This window comes from Triticum urartu, chromosome 7 (genome assembly GCF_003073215.2).
Source record: "Triticum urartu cultivar G1812 chromosome 7, Tu2.1, whole genome shotgun sequence".
Lineage (NCBI taxonomy): Eukaryota > Viridiplantae > Streptophyta > Magnoliopsida > Poales > Poaceae > Triticum > Triticum urartu.
Genome location: NC_053028.1, coordinates 64300734 through 64317824, shown reverse-complemented (window position 1 = coordinate 64317824; position 17091 = coordinate 64300734). Strand labels below are relative to the sequence as shown.

Below are 17091 nucleotides of genomic sequence, written 5' to 3'. Positions count from 1 at the left end.
GAATTTTTCAGAGGAAGAAATATGCTTAGGAAAATGTTCCAAGGTGGTTCTTCAAAGAAGCAAGGACCCAGGCTTGCAATGCCTGATGCTGACGAAGAGCCACCAAGAGACGCTTCAGTGCGTCCTTGTGAGTGGCCTTCTGAAAATTTTATGGATCGAGCGGGAATTAAAGAAGAATTTAACGCATATTTGCGTAATGCCGATCTTGAGGACTTTGAGGCAGACAAATGCCCCCAGTATCATGAGCTCACAAGCTCTTTTGTGAGGAGATTTGAGTATTCATCTTCGCGTAATTCTCCTTCAGTCATGTTTGATCTTTATAACAAATCTTATACCATGGACCTAGAGGATTTCACTTTTTCTTGCAAACTTCCACAATGGGGTAGTGTTAGGGATCCCCCTAAATCTGAATTTAGAAAATTTCTTGTTAGTATAATTGTAGGGGAATCTAGAGATATAACGCAAGCTACCATATGGAGCATTCACTTTCCTGCTATACTTTTTTTTTGCTCTCTTCATAGGTAGGTGCATAAATGCTAAGGATGAAGCATGTCACATGTGTGTCCCTGACCTTAGCATTCTCAGGAGTGCTGTGTCAGGAGACCAATCTTATCATATGGAAGCCATTGTAGCTCGTAGGTTGCATCATAATAGACATAATGGAGACTTCTTTGGAGGAATTTATGCAACCCGCTTAGCTAAATTTCTTGAGATAGACGTTCGTGAAGGAGACATGGAGTTGCCTCCTGCTTATTTAGATTTTGATTCTATGGTGTCCCACCATTTTGTCGAGAGGAACGAATCACCTCTCCAGTACCGACTAATCTTTGACAGACGTCGTGCTGTCCATATTACTCTTCCTGCTCCTGCTTTCTTTGATTATCAGGCAAGAGGAGGATATACTATTACCAGAGGGGAGGCAGATGAGTACGAGAGGAGGGCGGAGGCCGCTCGTTGCCACGCTGCAGCTCAGGAGGCGATAGCTGCTGCATCACAGTACGACCCCAACAACTATTATTATGGATATCCGCCAGGCCAGCCGTGGCCATAGACGAACTTAGGCCAAAAGCCTAAGCTTGGGGGAGTACGTATTTCCCACCGACATTACATTTATGTTCACACACACTCATTGCTAGATGTCGGTGCTCATACTTTTTCATTGTATTATCCATGCTAGTTTATTTCCTTTTATGCTTTCTTCTTATGTCTTTAATAAACCTTAAGAAAACCAAAAAAAATAGTTGTAGTTTTTAATTAATTTACTTTCCATGCCTGTAGTAGTAATTAAAAGGAAAACCCAAAAATATTTCCTGTTCTTCTTTTGCTTGTTGGGAGCTTTCCTGTGTAAATAGTTTTATCTCTTTTCTTTCTTTGGGGGTCAGTAGGAGAAGATCATGATTAAATTGTTGAAGTGGCTCTTATATGCATTATTGTTGATCTCACAAAAGAGCCCGTATTACTTTGTCTTCTCCTGTTTATTGAATGCCCGCAGATTCCAGCTTAGTCCAATGCACGTGCACTCTTATTATTATTCACATCGTTCGGTCGTGCAAGTGAAAGAAAATTATGATGATATATGATGGACTGACTGAGATGAGAAAAGCTGATATGAACTCGACCTTTTTGTTTTTGTGAATATGATGAGTTCATCGTTCTTGATTCAGCTTGTTATGAATAAACATGTTTACAATGACAATTAGAGATCATAGTTGCTTGTGCCATGCTTGATTAGCTATGAGTTATAATAGTTTACCTTGCGTGCCAACATGCTATTAAAATGGTTATGATGTGGTATGATAGGTGGTATCCTCCTCTGAATGATTTAAGTGACTTGACTTGGCGCATGTTCACGCATGTAGTTGAAACAAAATCAACATAGCCTTCACGATATTTATGTTCATGGTGGATTATATCCTATTCATGCTTGCATTCAATGTTTATTAATTTTAATGCATGTACATGGCTGTTGTCGCTCTCTAGTTGGTCGCTTCCCAGTTTTTTGCTAGCCTTCACCTGTACTAAGCGGGAATACTGCTTGTGCATCCAACCTCCTTAAACCCCAAAGTTATTCCACATGAGTCCACTATACCTTCCTATATGCGGTATCTACCTGCTGTTCCAAGTAAATTTGTATGTGTCAAACTCTAAACCTTCAAATAATTATCCTGTTTTGTATGCTCGAATAGCTCATATATCAACTAGGGCTGTCTGTATCTTCCATGTTAGGCGGGTTATTTCAAGAGGAGTGGACTCCGCTCCTCACTCACGAGATAAAGGGCTGATCACCGGGATGCCCAGTCTCATGCTTTATGCCAACTAAATCAAAATAATTGCAAACAAAACTCCCCCTAGGACCTGATGTATGTTGGAGGCACTCGTTGTTTTGAGCAAGCCATGGATTGATGTTTGTTGGTGGAGGGGAAGTATAAACTTTACCATTCTGTTTGAGAACTGCCTATAATGTGTGTAGCATGGAAGATATCGTCATCTCTTGGTTGTTATGTTGACAATGAAAGTATACTGCTCAAAATGATATTCACCTCTATTTCAAAACCGAGCTCTGGCACCTCTACAAATCCCTGCTTCTCTCTGCGAAGGGCTTATCTATTTATTTTTATGTTGAGTCATCACCCTCTTATTAAAAAGCACTAGCTGGAGAGCGCAGCTGTCATTTGCATTCATTACTGTTAATTTATATTGGGTGTGACTATGATTGGATCTCTTTTACCATGAATTACAATGTCTAGTCAGCCCTTGATCTTTAAAGGTGCTCTACATTTATTTTTTGCGGTCTCAGAAAGGGCTAGCGAGATACCATCTTGTTATATCATATTATGATTGTTTTGAGAAAATGTTGTCATCCGAGATTTATTATTATGGCTTGATAGTTATGCTATTGATATGTGTAATCATGAGACCTAAGAATTATTGCAAATGTGGTTAGTTATAATCTTTGCTGAAAACTTGAATGCTAGCTTGACATATTTACAACAACAAGAGCAAACAGAGTTTGTAAAAGTTTTTCTTTATTTCTTTCAGTTTGTCAACTGAATTGCTTGAGTACAAGCAAGGGTTTAAGCTTGGGGGAGTTGATACGTCTCCAACGTATCTACTTTTCCAAACACTTTTGCCCTTGTTTTGGACTCTAACTTGTATGATCTGAATGGAACTAATCCGGACTGACGCTGTTTTCAGCAGAATTGCCATGATGTTCTTTTATGTGCAGAAAACAAAAGTTCTCGGAATGACCTGAAACTCCACGGAATACCTTACAATAAATAATAAAAAAAATTCGCCAAAGATGAAGACCAGGGGGACCACACCCTTCTCACGAGGGTGGGGGCGCGCCCCCCTACCTCGTGGGCCCCCTGTTGCGTCTCCGACTCCAACTCCACCTCCATATAACTGCTTTCGGGGAGAAAAAAATAGGAGAGAAGAAATCATCGCGTTTTACGATATGGAGCCGCCGCCAAGCCCTAAAACCTCTCGGGATGGCTGATCTGGAGTCCGTTCGGGGCTCCGGAGAGGGGGATTCGTTGCCGTCATCATCATCAACCATCCTCCATCACCAATTTCATGATGCTCACCGCCGTGCATGAGTAATTCCATCGTAGGCTTGCTGGACGGTGATGGGTTGGATGAGATTCACCATGTAATCGAGTTAGTTTTGTTAGGGTTTGATCCCTAGTATCCACTATGTTCTGAGATTGATGTTGCTATGACTTTGCTATGCTTAATGCTTGTCACTAGGGCCCGAGTTCCATGATTTCAGATCTGAACCTATTATGTTTTCATCAATATATAAGAGTTCTAGATCCTATCTTGCAAGTCTATAGTCACCTATTATGTGTTATGATCCGTTAACCCTGAAATGACAATAATCGGGATACTTATCGGTGATGACCATAGTTTGAGGAGTTCATGTATTCACTATGTGCTAATGCTTTGTTCCGGTTCTCTATTAAAAGGAGGCCTTAATACCCCTTAGTTTCCATTAGGACCCCGCTGCCACAGGAGGGTAGGACAAAAGATGTCATGCAAGTTCTTTTCCATAAGCACGTATGACTATATTCAGAATACATGCCTACATTACATTGATGAACTGGAGCTAGTTCTATGTCACCCTATGTTATGACTGTTACATGATGAACCACATCCGGCATAATTATCCATCATTGATCCGATGCCTATGAGCTTTCCATATACTGGTTTACGCTTATTTACTTTCCCGTTGCTATTGTTACAATCACTACAAAATACCAAAAACATTACTTTGCTTTCGTTACTCTTTTGTTGCCGTTACCATCACTATCATATTACTTTGCTACTAAACACTTTGCTGCAGATACTAAGTTTCCAGGTGTGGTTAAATTGACAACTCAGCTGCTAATACTTGAGAATATTCTTTGGCTCTCGTTGTGTCGAATCAATAAATTTGGGTTGAATACTCTATCCTCAAAGCTGTTGCGATCCCTATACTTGTGGATTATCAGTGAACCGGCGGTCCAACCGGTAAAAACCTGAACCGACAACTTTTCCGGTTCGGTTTTTTAAACTATGGTTGTGAGTCGATGGTCAACTTGCAACTAGGGGTCCTCAACAACCACACACCCCCTAGTTGCGAGTCGATGGTTGACATGCAATTGGAAACCCTTGACAAAATGACACACACACACACCTAGTTGCGAGTCGGTTATCGACATGCAACTTGGCACCCTCGACATTCAGAAGTACCCAGCCACTATTTGCAGTTTGATGCTTGCTGTATTTTCATGATTTTGCTTTTCTATGTACATAATACAAGGACTCCTTTATATACTTCCAGAGTATGTACTCCCACATTCAGTATACCTCTTAAATGAATCTATTATACCTCTTTATCATTCTCGATATATACCATACTAAGATAATCTCAATACAAGTATTAAAGAAAACATCACCGGGGCCTCTAGTTTTTGCAATATACCATTTTTATGTACAAATAAGCAATATACGCGAACTACGCAAAATGTATTGAGTTGGAAGGAATTTTTCGTAGAACTCACTTTGCGCCTTTGCGGTACCTAGCAATTGCTAATGAAGCGTATTAAAATGGTAAAGAGGTATAGTCGATTCATCTATATGGTATATGAGGAATGTGAGTACGCACATACTCCCTAGGAGTACAGAATTATTTTCTTGGTGAACTGAATATCCATCGCAGAGGTTGCACCGAGTTTCTTACTTGCAATGTTTTCCCCTTCTGCAGTGTTCTTGATGATAGTGACACAGCAACGTCAAGCGTTCAAAGGGCTGCAACAGGTAAAATCAAATTCGAAGAACGAAGCATTATTTCCTGATCTACCACTCCTGACGTGTTTACCTCGTTTGGAAATCTATAGACATCCTTCCGGAAGGCCTCGTCCGTGAACTTCCAGATGAAGACACCTACGTGGAGCCACCTGCTGCACCAGCCAGCTCCGGTGCCATCGACGACGATCTCGAGGAGCTCCAGCGGCAACTTGATGCCCTAAACTCATCTTGACCTCGCGCGGATCCGGCTCAAACAGTGCGTTGGAAACCCAAATCAGATACCATTGTTTGCGTCCCTTCTGACAGAGTTAGCGATTCCAGTCGATATAGCCTCTGCTTGTTCTAATCGAGCGGAGAAATGTTAACTGCATTTTCCAGTCATGCAATTTTGGATCGGGCGATGTAGATTTGAAGGGGCAGGTGTTGATGAGTGTTAAGCTATAGACAGAGGTTTGATATATAGAACTTATGAACCGTGACAGCATACTGTAAAATCTGTACCGAACTTTGCAGTAAGATGTGTGTCTACAGACAAAATCAAAGATACCGTGTTTCACCAAGAATGTACATCGCCCCATCGCCTGGTGATTTGACGACGGTGCTAGGGTATGCTCCAGAGGTGAGCTCCTCCTGGCGGCGATCTGCACCACTGTGCCGATCTCCACAGCAAAGCGCTGCTGAACTATTCCACAACAGCCACCTACATTGACCCTGTCCTGAACTTGTTTCTAGAGTTCCCGGCTGCTGCGACCCTCCATTGCGTTGCGCCCGCAAGCTGTGCTCTGGCCCTTGTGGTCTCCCCCAACCCCCGTCGGCTATTTCTGATGCCGCTGCTGAGATACCCCGTTGACCCATTCGGCCGCGGCGAAGGTGATTTGCCTCCGTCTGGCACTCTCCTCCGTCGGCACCCTCTATTGTAGCACACTGTCCCATGCTCGATCTCTGCCCGCCCCACTACGTGTTTTTTTCCATTCTCATTGTCAATTGTTTTTGTGTTCTAAATTAGCTGTGATTATGTGATGAATTATGTCAGTTGACGATCTAAAGTTTAGCCTCTCATGATCCTTCAAGTTAAGTAATAGATTAGCTACTTTTGGTTGTGTTGAAGCCCGTGCGGCTTTCTGGATCGGCCCCTGCTAATGTACCACGACTTTGTATGGAGGACCTTCTTGCTAGTTGAGCAATGAAATCTCTCTGATCCCACAAAAATAAAAAAGTGTCGCGATCTCTTAGATGCTCCCATTAGCTTTTGGCGATTAATGATGTCATCCAGTTTATACGACTACCGTTTTATCAAGTTTTATTCAGAAAATAGGTCTAATGTGAACCCTAGCTTCAAACTTCTCAAAATGAAGTCTACCTCAAGCTTGTTGAATGTAATTTATATGCTTTTGTTGAATTCAAGATTTACATTGAATTTAGAACAACTGTACTATCAAGGTGAGCATAAGCAAAGGCAAAAGTACTTTGGTTCGAAATCCAAGATAAGATCCTTAACCAAAGTTTCCAGAAGCATCCACATATTTTTTTGAAGCCAGGACACCACTGTGTATTTTCACTCGCTTGTACCAATCCCCTAAAGCTTCCCAACAAACTCAGTTTCCCAATGTCGGAACTATCGCTCATTTTTGTTCGGGCACCACCGAGCCATGTTTCCTTTGAAACCTTCACTGCTAGCAGAGGATCAGATATGTTATAAAAGTTTATCGAAAGTACAAAATATCTCGAACATAATAAGAATTACATTGGGATTTCGAGACCATCGAATGACCACTACTATCGCCAGAACGAGCTGCTGACACGCCGTTGTCGTTGCTCTCCTACCGGAACCGGCTTGACCCTCTCGATGACAATATGGAAGTCTTCGTGCACGTGCCCCTAAAGACCATTGCCTTGGAACCGCAATCGTCGTCGTTGAACCCTTACATAGATCTAAAACATCTGACACCAAATCTCGTCACATGACGAAAAGCCCTAACCTTACCTTCCCAAGGAGATGGCATGAATCTACGCTGAAGCTCCGTCGACTACATACAAACGGACGAACACGAGGAAGATCAAAGCCTGGAAGATAAACGCGAAGAAAAAGCGTCACCATCCGCTCGAGCGCCGTACTTGTGAAGACTAAAAAACCCCTAACACAAATTACTAACCGGAGCTGAGGCACTGGGATTCTCCTCCCCGCTGAGTTGCTAGTCGGTTTTCACTTAACGATGAACTTAAACTTGTTGTTCAAACAACCGCATACATACTATGAACCAACGCATCCACAACATGTCCCTTTTTTCCCTCGCACAGTCCCACACGATTTCCCCATCCATCCTTTGCCCCTTCCCCAAAACTCTGCCACATTTCGAAACCTCCCAGACCAAACACTCATCCTAACCACGGTAGCTGAACAAACGAGTGCTACTACACTTGGAGAGCTCACCCCGAAAGCCTATCTACTCGGAACAAACTCCACACCCACCTCACGCATCATCAGCGGCATAAATACCTCTCCGAAGCTTGGGATCGTGTGAAGAGTGCGCACGTACGCACAGGGTGATAGCAAGCCACGTACGCCGCGGAAATGGGAAGGCCGGAGCACGATGGGGCTGCGTCGCCGTTCGGGTTCGGCCCGTCCCCGCCTCTCTCCGGCGCGTCGTCCCCTTCGCCGCTGCTACCGGCACCCAACCACGCCAAGGCGAGGTTTGCGGGAAGGAGGAGGCACGCCGTCGTCAGGCTCATCTGCTCCCCCTTCGCCGCCGTCTTCGGAACCGCGTGCTCCGCCGGCGCAGCTGCGAACGACGTCGACCGGGCGACGAGAAGGCCGAGCCTCGAGGAGCTCCTGCGGATGGAAGCGTCGTCGTCCGATCTCCTCGACGTCAAGCAGCCCAACGAACCTGCCGAGATGGTCGACCCGTACGACGACGACGACGACGACGGCTCCTGGAAGAAGAGCGCCATCGTGGTGTTCGATCTAAGCGAAGGCGGCGACAAGAACCGCCGCATCGAGGACGAGAATGACGAGGCGCCGCTGGCCGTCTCAGAAGACCAGCACGGCGCCATGACCTGCCCCGGCGACGTGAAGGAGCCCGCGGAGGAGCTCGACGCCGGCGGCGCCATGATGTCGCCGAAGGCGCTGGTGAACGTGGGGAGGCTGGTGGTCGTCCTCGCGTCGCTGGGGGCGCGCTCCAGGGCGCTGAAGGGCTCGTACGGCAGGCTGGCAGCCGGTCGCCGTGTCGGCGGTGCCAATGATGGCAAGGCGGAGCTGTTCTACGACCGGCCGATCCCGCTGGGGCGGAGGTGCCGGGTGCAGCACCTGGAGGAGTCCCCTTACCTGTGAATGTGATTGCTTCGTTGAGGTGGCAGCGTTGGTGCTTTCACTGTCGAGTACTCGAGTTGTGTGTATGTGGAAGTGGAATTGTGGATGACCTACTTAAACGAACTTGGGTTGGAAAGGAGAAAGATGATGTTCACTGTCAGGTAGGTAGAGAGATTCCCCCGCCGTGCGCCCATCCGTACTCCCGTCTATGTGGCTTGATTTTAATTGAAACAAAATAAGGCCCGGCCCCACCTCCTTAAAATCAGAGAGGGAGATGATTAAATTAAAAAGAAAAAAGAAACAGCCGTAGAATGAAGTGATAGCACGGATAGGAGCCGGATCCATCACTTCCACGCGATGTTGGTCGGCAGTTCTGGCCTTGATTACCGGCGTAGAAAGCAGCCTCGGATGTTTGAAATCACAGAGTTAAGGATATCCACCGCATCACTTGCACGCGATGTTGCACGCCTGAGATCAATCTTTGATGCGCTTCGCGTTTGACATGTGGTAGATGGAGAGGGGATCACGCTGATATTTTCCTTTTATCCTTTTTCCCCTTTTTTTATATACTTCATTGCACGGTGCAAAGTGCTTAGCGAGGTACTCAGAAAAATAAAACAGTGCTTATTTGTGGAGGATACACACTTAATTAGGCACCCTTTCTATATAGATAAGCCCTGGTGCTTAAGAAAAAATTAATTTATTTTACCGAACACTCCTCAAGCACTTTACATTGTATAAGGCCTTAAACATATTTTCAAACACACTCGTGTTCTACCTGATGTAGCACATCTAGAGCATAATTTTTGTTTATTTTTAGTTGCACGTGCTTCACTATGTGGGAGCATGTACTTCGCAACAAAGCACACTTATGCTTCACGGAAATCACCATTGTGCTCCACCCGCGTGCCCATGCTTCGCATGAAGCGCATCTGTGCTGTGTGCTGTGTCGCGACACTAGGAAACGACAAATAGCACGCTCTCATGTTCCCCGCGCTCCACCAAAGCGACCTATGCATGGAGGTTTCAAGGGGTATTCTCTAAGAACATCTATAACAGATGATGTAAACGTCGGTCAATACCTTAAAATGATTGTATGGTAGGAGAGAGAAGATTTTTGGGCACTAGAAAATTTATGCTGTGACAGATGCTCTAAAATTGGTGCCCCTAAAATTCAACTTCTCATAGGGATCCAATGGTGGGGAGGCCGGGAGGCGGATCTGACAGTCGTCGAGGCACCGAGCTCAACTCCGGCTAGCGTAGCTCACCCGGACGCATAGGAATGGTGTCAGGAGGGACAAGGGGCCTGAGTGGAGCCCAGGGTGCGACCAACTTCGGCGGTGCTGCACAACCCGAGAGTCGAATGGAGCCGCGGCTTGGCGGTGGCCGCCCGATCGATTGGATGCCCCCGTCCTTTAATCGACCTCATCGGCTGATGTTGGTGCAGCGACCATTTCGACCGGTGGATGAGCGGAGGAACGATGGGAATCTGTGGCGGCATTTTGAGCTTTGGCGGTGGCGGAGGGGGTCGTGGTGGTCATTTCGCTCGACGGTGTGACGGCGAGGCTTGAGGTGGCCGACAAAATGGTGGCGGTGAATCGGTCAGAATCAGCGTGGGATGGCGGTGGTCGTGCAACGGGGAAGTTTCGGCGGAGCGGTTTGCGGCTTTGTGCGGTAGCGTTTTGCTTTTCTGTTCTTGTTTACTCCGCGTATAATCTTTTTTCGAAGTCAAACTATACAAAATTGATCAAGTTTATAGAAAAAAACATTAACATATAGTCTCTCTGTTTCTAAATATAAGATCTTTTAGAGACTTCAATACAGACTATATATGGATGTATATAGACATAATTTGGAGGGTAGATTCACTCATTTTACTCCGTGTGCAGTACATATTAGAACCTTATAAAAAAAGGCTTATACTCCCTCCGTTCCAAAATAAGTGACTCAACTTTATACAAAGTTGAATCATCTATTTTAGAACGGAGGGAGTATTTAGGAACGAAAGAGTACGATACCATCACATCAATGCCATTAGATTCTTCATTGAGTGTATTTTCACATCATATAAATTTGTTATTGTAAATCTTTATACGGTTCTTTATAAACTTGGTTAAGGTTTACAAAGTTTGACTTTAGTCAAAGAAAAAAAATGGATAAATAATGGAGGGACTATGTACATTTTGGTAGTGCCGACCGGACATGGAGATTGGAGACGGCGACGTAGGTCGAACATGAGCTCCTCCGTTCGTACGTGTACCGTTTTATTCGTGAAACGCACAGAAAGGAGATGCCGTTGGTCTTCATCACGAGCAAGAAGAAGAAGAAGAAAAAACGATTGTGGGTCTACGTGCGTCGGGCAAGGTGGAGGATACAAGCGGCAGACGAGTCCCGGCTGGAACCGATCCGGCCGGGCCCACACGCCCGCGGCCTGGCCCCACCAACAAGTGTCACTCCGCCGGTCCACCCCTCGTCCTCCAACGCTTTGCCCTGCGCCCTACTCTTCGGCCTCTACAGAAACAGAACCAGTCTCGCCTCCCCACCCCTCCCCCCCCTCCCGTCGTTCGTCGCCACCGTCGCCGTCGCCGCCACGCCACAAAGCAGCCCCAATCCGAACGCAATGGAGCCCTCCCCCGCGGCCGCTTCCCCCCATGGCGCCGTCGTCGCTGACCGACGCCGCCGCTGCTGATCCCCACCGGACCCCCGACCCCGACCCCGGCCGGCCCAGCAACGGCCCCGCCCCAATCGCCGTCCCCAGCCCGCGGGAACCTCCGCACCCGCACCTGCACCGCCTGCTCGACCGCCGCGCGGGAGCCCCAGAGCCAGAGGGCGACGCCCGCGATGGACGGGACTCCGCCGCCCAAGACGGGGGCGAAGCTGGCGGCCGGCGAGGCCGGGTACGTCCTCGAGGACGTGCCGCACGTCTCCGACTACCTCCCCGATCTCCCGGTGAGTCGCCCGCCCCGCCCCGGCCCGGCCGTCCCGCGAGGAGTGTGTGTGTTCCTGCGTGCGTGGATCGATCCGGGGGGTCAGACCGGTCGCCGCCTCGCTGGATCGCCGGCATGTGGAGCAGTTGGAGCAGAGCAGTTGGCCGGCCGCGGGATCACGCTGCCAAGCGGCAGAACGTGGAATCTCATCAAGATTCTCCGCGATCTACCTTTTGTCATTAAATACTGTACCACCTTTTGTTGGTTACTTCTATTTGCGTCGTGGCGTGGGCACTTTCGTTTGGGGATTGGAACAGCGATGGCCATTGAAAGTGGTCGCCCAGCTGAACTTTTCCCTCTGTCCTCTGTTTCTTATCTTGTGACACCGTTTTAGGTGTCCTCTGATTAATCACAGAGGAAACACGAAAATATGTTGAATCTTTGAGCTCAATGTTACTTCGATGATGACCGTTTTGTTGTTTGATGTGGCAGACCTACCCAAATCCACTGCAAGATAACACTGCATACTCTGTTGTCAAGTAAGGCTGAACTCGCTGCTAACTGGGTTCTCACTCCTGGTTCTCCTTTGCACATTGTTGTTGACTGCAAGATGAAATATGTTGTTTGCAGGCAGTACTTCGTTAACCCGGATGACACCGTCTGCCAGAAGGTGAGTTCTTGGGAGATTCGCCGTGAACTCGTGTTTCCTTTCTGTCAACAAAATGACAGGTGCTTTGGTTTAGACGGTCTTCATTTTGATTCGGTGTCTTGCATGGCTCAATGCAGATTGTTGTCCACAAGGATGGCCCAAGAGGAAACCACTTCCGTCGTGCTGGACCTCGCCAAAGGGTATAGCATGCCGTGTTTATGCTCACATAGTGACTACAACGAGAAATCGTTTTCCCTAACCTCGCCTTTGTCTCCATCAGGTCTATTTTGAACCTGACGAGGTCCATGCATGCATTGTCACCTGTGGAGGACTTTGCCCTGGACTTAATACTGTAATTAGGGAAATTGTATGCGGCTTATCTGACATGTACGGTGTCACCAAGATACTTGGGATTCAGGTAAGTTGCTTCTCATTTGCATCACAAAGTCCAGTACCAAGAAGCTATCCCCCCCCCCCCCCCCCCCCCCCCCCCCCCCCCCCGCGGATTCTATTGGTTCTTTCTGTATCCTGGAATAACTGGTATACACATTCATTATTTCTGTTACAACTGTCCAATCACATCAACCTGATATCCAGGAAGATGCATCATGCAAAAGCCAAGTATGGATAATGGATATCTATCCAGTTTGAGGATTCAATAATTAGACCTAGTGCCGGAAAAAAAATCTACCAAATTTGTCATGTTGATTATGCTGTACATCTGTAGCAAATTATTTTCACTTATAAACCGGATTACAGTACGTTTTTTACGTGTGGGACTAGGAATCATAAGAAAAACAATAACAATGGCCTCACAAGAAGCAGAGATATCGATATTACATTGGTTCTCTGTCTTCTAATATTATTATTATTTTTGTGTAGGGTGGGTATAGAGGTTTCTACGCTCGCAATACCATCGACTTGACTCCAAAGAGTGTAAATGACATTCACAAAAGGGGCGGAACTATTCTTGGCTCATCACGAGGAGGCCATGACACCATGAAGATTGTTGATAGCATTCAGTACCGTGGTATAAATCAGGTGAAGTAAAGAAACACCATTTATACTATTTTCCCTCTTTGTGTTTTAAGGTCACTTTGTTCCTCCCATGCATTATAGTAGTAAAAGTTATTTTAAACCTAGACATCGTAAGCTTGTGCGTTGGTTTCACTCTCTCATTTTTTCTCCAGGTGTATGTTATTGGTGGTGATGGTAGTCAAAGGGGCGCAGGAGTGATTTTTGAAGTAAGCTCAACTATAAACCAGAAGAAAGCTCTCTTTAAGCTGATTGAATTAGAGCTTTTACTCTCAACATTTTGTCGGTTATAATATCCTTTATAGCTTATAGTGAATCAAATGGCACTGTATATTGTAACTTTTTTCTGCTGATATTAAATCAACCGTACATTTTTTTTGCTGAAACAAGTTTGTAAGTGTACTGTTTACATGAATCATAACTCAGGAGGTCAGAAAGCGTGGTCTCAAAGTTGCTGTTGCTGGCATTCCTAAGACTATTGATAATGACATCCCGGTAATACTCTGCTCCATGCTATAATGATATTATGGTGAAAATGCATTCTTCCCTTTGTATCCCTGAATGGATTGCTACCCTTATTTCAGGTAATTGATAAGTCATTTGGTTTCGACAGCGCAGTTGAGGAAGCTCAACGTGCCATAAATGCCGCTCATGTAGAGGCTGGAAGTGCTGACAATGGAATAGGCCTTGTAAAGCTCATGGGACGATACAGTGGTAAGTTTATAGTAGCCAACTGTATACTTGGACACAATATGATATGCTATCAGCCAATTGTCTCCTTTGACACATTTAGCTTAAAAAGTTGCCTCTTAATACATATTCTGAAATAAGCATCTTTAAAGAAATTCCAGTGCTTCTTTTGGAACTCTTAGATATATTGTCGTTATTAACAGTTTCCTGTGAAGTTCTACTAGTATTACTTATTGATGTTAACAACCTGTGTTATCTACCACTCTTAAGAAATCTAAACAAAACTTGTTCAGTTTTGTTGTTAATTCATATGCATGTCTTGTGCTACTTTCCGTGCTGTTGCAAGTAAAACACATGGCAGTAGCTGGCATATGTAACCTTATCTGGTTGTGGGTGTTCCACATTCTTTTGGGTAGCATTTGGCTTGTTCCCCCTGTTTGTGGATGCAACACTTCAACTTTTAAAACCGAACATACCTATGTGCTGTAGCAACTTTGACAGTAATAATGTAAGTTTGCCCATTTACTCTTTTTCCTATACCATAATTTTGATCCACTACTATTTTTATTGATGCAGGTTTCATCGCACATTATGCCACCCTAGCAAGCAGAGATGTGGTATATTAACTTCTCCAGCAAGTGGAAACTTTTAATTGTACCTTTCCACTCAAGATGAGGGCTTGATTATGTCAACTGAGCTGACACACATTTTGACATTTTCTGTGTATCAGGATTGTTGCTTGATTCCGGAGTCACCTTTCTATCTGGAAGGTGAAGGTGGACTCTTTAAATATATAGAAAAGCGGCTGAAGGAGAATGGCCATATGGTCATTGTCGTTGCGGAGGGTGCAGGACAGAAACTTATTGCCGAAAACATGAAGGAAATGGGGCAAGATGCTTCTGGCAACGCACTGCTTCTTGATGTTGGTCTTTGGTTGTCTCAGAAGATAAATGTGAGACTCTTGGAAATTCACTTTGCATCCTCCATTTGTCTACTTTGTGTGGTTCGACATTTCGCTTCTTGTATCTCCTTTCCGCGCTAGCTGACACCGTTTTGTTCTATTTTTTATTTTGCAAATTCAGGAGCATTTCAAGAAAAACAAGACAACCATAAATCTGAAGTACATAGGTCAGTTGTTTCTCTAACTTTCTTGGTCTGACAGTAAATCGGTGCTTAATTTCAGACAACCATGCCTTTTGCAGATCCTACATACATGATACGTGCCATCCCTAGCAACGCATCGGATAATGTCTATTGCACACTACTGGCTCACAGCGTGGTCCATGGAGCCATGGCTGGATACACTGGTTTCACCGTCGGCCAAGTAAACGGCAGACACTGCTACATTCCCTTCTACGTAAGTGCCGCATTCAGAAATACAATGTTGCATTTAAAACTTTTCCAGTGCCGTCCATAACCAGTTTTTTCGCTTCACCCGCCGACTCCAGAGGATCACGGAGAAGCAGAACAAGGTCTCGATAACCGACAGGATGTGGGCAAGGCTTCTCTCCTCCACCAACCAGCCAAGCTTCCTCAGCAAGCAAGACGTCGATGATGCCAAGGTCGAAGACGAGAGGACGGCCAAGCTATTGGACGGCTCTCCTTCCAACCCCAAGGTCGAAGATAAGGTCGTGCCTTCCAATTCCAATGGCGTGAAGTGAGGCCGCCATGCAGGTTGATAGCTATGTGCGCATCGATTAGTACCCGCCAGTGGTATTTGTTGGTTCTTCCAATTGCCAAGTCACGCTTTAGTTAGTTCTTCCAGTTGAAATTCCAGTGGTAAATAAATATGCACAGTTTGTGTCGCACAGGGTTCAGTCTCTCGATTTCGACCAGTTACCGGTAGGGTATGGTCGGTATTTTTACGGGTTTAAAACTCCACCATTCATGGAAACTTGACCAGGCAAATATTATACCCGTCAACTTCGGATTTCTTTGTGACATGAGTGGCATTATTCTGCTCATTTATGTCAAAAGACGGTGCTCCCTTTGTTGCCGTTTATAATAAGTAAAGCACAAATAATAATTCTCCTGCAAAAAAATAACAATATATGAAGGTCATTATTTATACAAGGCAGAATAAATGCACTAACATGCGATGAACAGATGGAAAATGTAAAGGTAGAGTTGCATGATTTTTGAATGATTTTTTTTGTTTGTAAAACGAAGCGAAAAGGAAACCGTTGGCAAGGGCCCTCGTATGCAGACTATTTCCTTCCTTTTGTTTTTGAGCGATACGATTCCTTTTTTTTTGTTGTTGAGAGAATACGATTCCTTTCATCTAATCGGATCATCATGGGCCGATGCTCTTCCCGTGCAGTGCATAGAAAGAGGCTCGAGTAGAGAAGCGGCCCAGGCGAGGGTGGTCGTCCGTGAGGTATGCTGGTTGATGCTGCCTGTCTGATTAGTCCCACCTCGCTCAGGAAGGGAGGTGACAGGGATGGAGCTGGGTATAAGAAGGGTCCTTGGGAAGATGGTAGAAGGCATCTTTGCGCTTGGGGCAATGACGCAGCTAGTGAGGTAATACCGAGGCGCGTCAATTGCTGGTTGAAAACTATTTCCAAACCCCCTTTTTGGCCCTCATGGGTCATTGAGAATTTCTGAAAGGGCTCCCTCTCCTCCTCGGAGAGGGCAAGGCCCTACAAACTCAATATCAAATGTTTATTTTGTGGCTAAGAAAAACATTCTTAATTCCCTTTGTACTGTTTGCCTTTGCTCGCTTTTACTAAATTAGCCAACTTACAAATTCTTTTGTGTTCATGTTAGCACTTACACTATTTTTGTGTTTATAAGTCCTCTGGCTTAAATCAGAATTGGGAATTTTCTAATGTTTTATGTTTTTCAGAAGTTCGTTGATGTTCTTCTTGGTAGTGGTACTTAGCAATGTGGGCCCTGTTCTATTACTTTGTCAGCAGTTAAATCATAAAGCTTCATGTACATATTTACTGTTCACTTGAGCAAGTTTGATCCTTTACATTTGCATGTAATTCCGACGATTTTCCTCTAAATCCAAATCTTCACGCAATTTCATGTTTCGTTCCTAGAACGCCATCAAACAACTTTTTCCTATCACATATTCTTGTGTTTTCAGTCCTGTAGGTTTTCTACATATCATGACATCTAACTCCTACTCCTTTTCCATCACATCACGAAGTATGTAAAATCCTGTTAACTAAAGAAGCCCCAAAAAT

The 17091-nt window shown here is 45.2% G+C and overlaps 1 protein-coding gene, 1 non-coding gene and 1 pseudogene across 2 annotated transcripts; all 3 read left to right on the top strand.

Annotated features, from left to right (window-relative positions):
• Positions 1-7826: 7826 nt before the first annotated feature.
• LOC125522701 lies at positions 7827-8660 on the top strand. The gene has a single exon (XM_048687742.1). The coding sequence runs from the start codon at positions 7865-7867 to the stop codon at positions 8618-8620; it is 756 nt and encodes a 251-aa protein (XP_048543699.1). The 5' UTR covers positions 7827-7864; the 3' UTR covers positions 8621-8660.
• A 2471-nt stretch (positions 8661-11131) lies between these two features.
• On the top strand, positions 11132-15843 carry LOC125518716 (annotated as a pseudogene).
• A 542-nt stretch (positions 15844-16385) lies between these two features.
• On the top strand, positions 16386-16539 carry LOC125526070. Its single transcript, XR_007291538.1, has one exon. It is a non-coding gene; the product is annotated as a U4 spliceosomal RNA (small nuclear RNA).
• Positions 16540-17091: the final 552 nt, after the last annotated feature.

Excerpts from the sequence above, each read along its gene's own strand:
- LOC125522701 (XM_048687742.1), top strand. The coding sequence starts at position 7,865 with ATGGGAAGGCCGGAGCACGATGGGGCTGCGTCGCCGTTCGGGTTCGGC.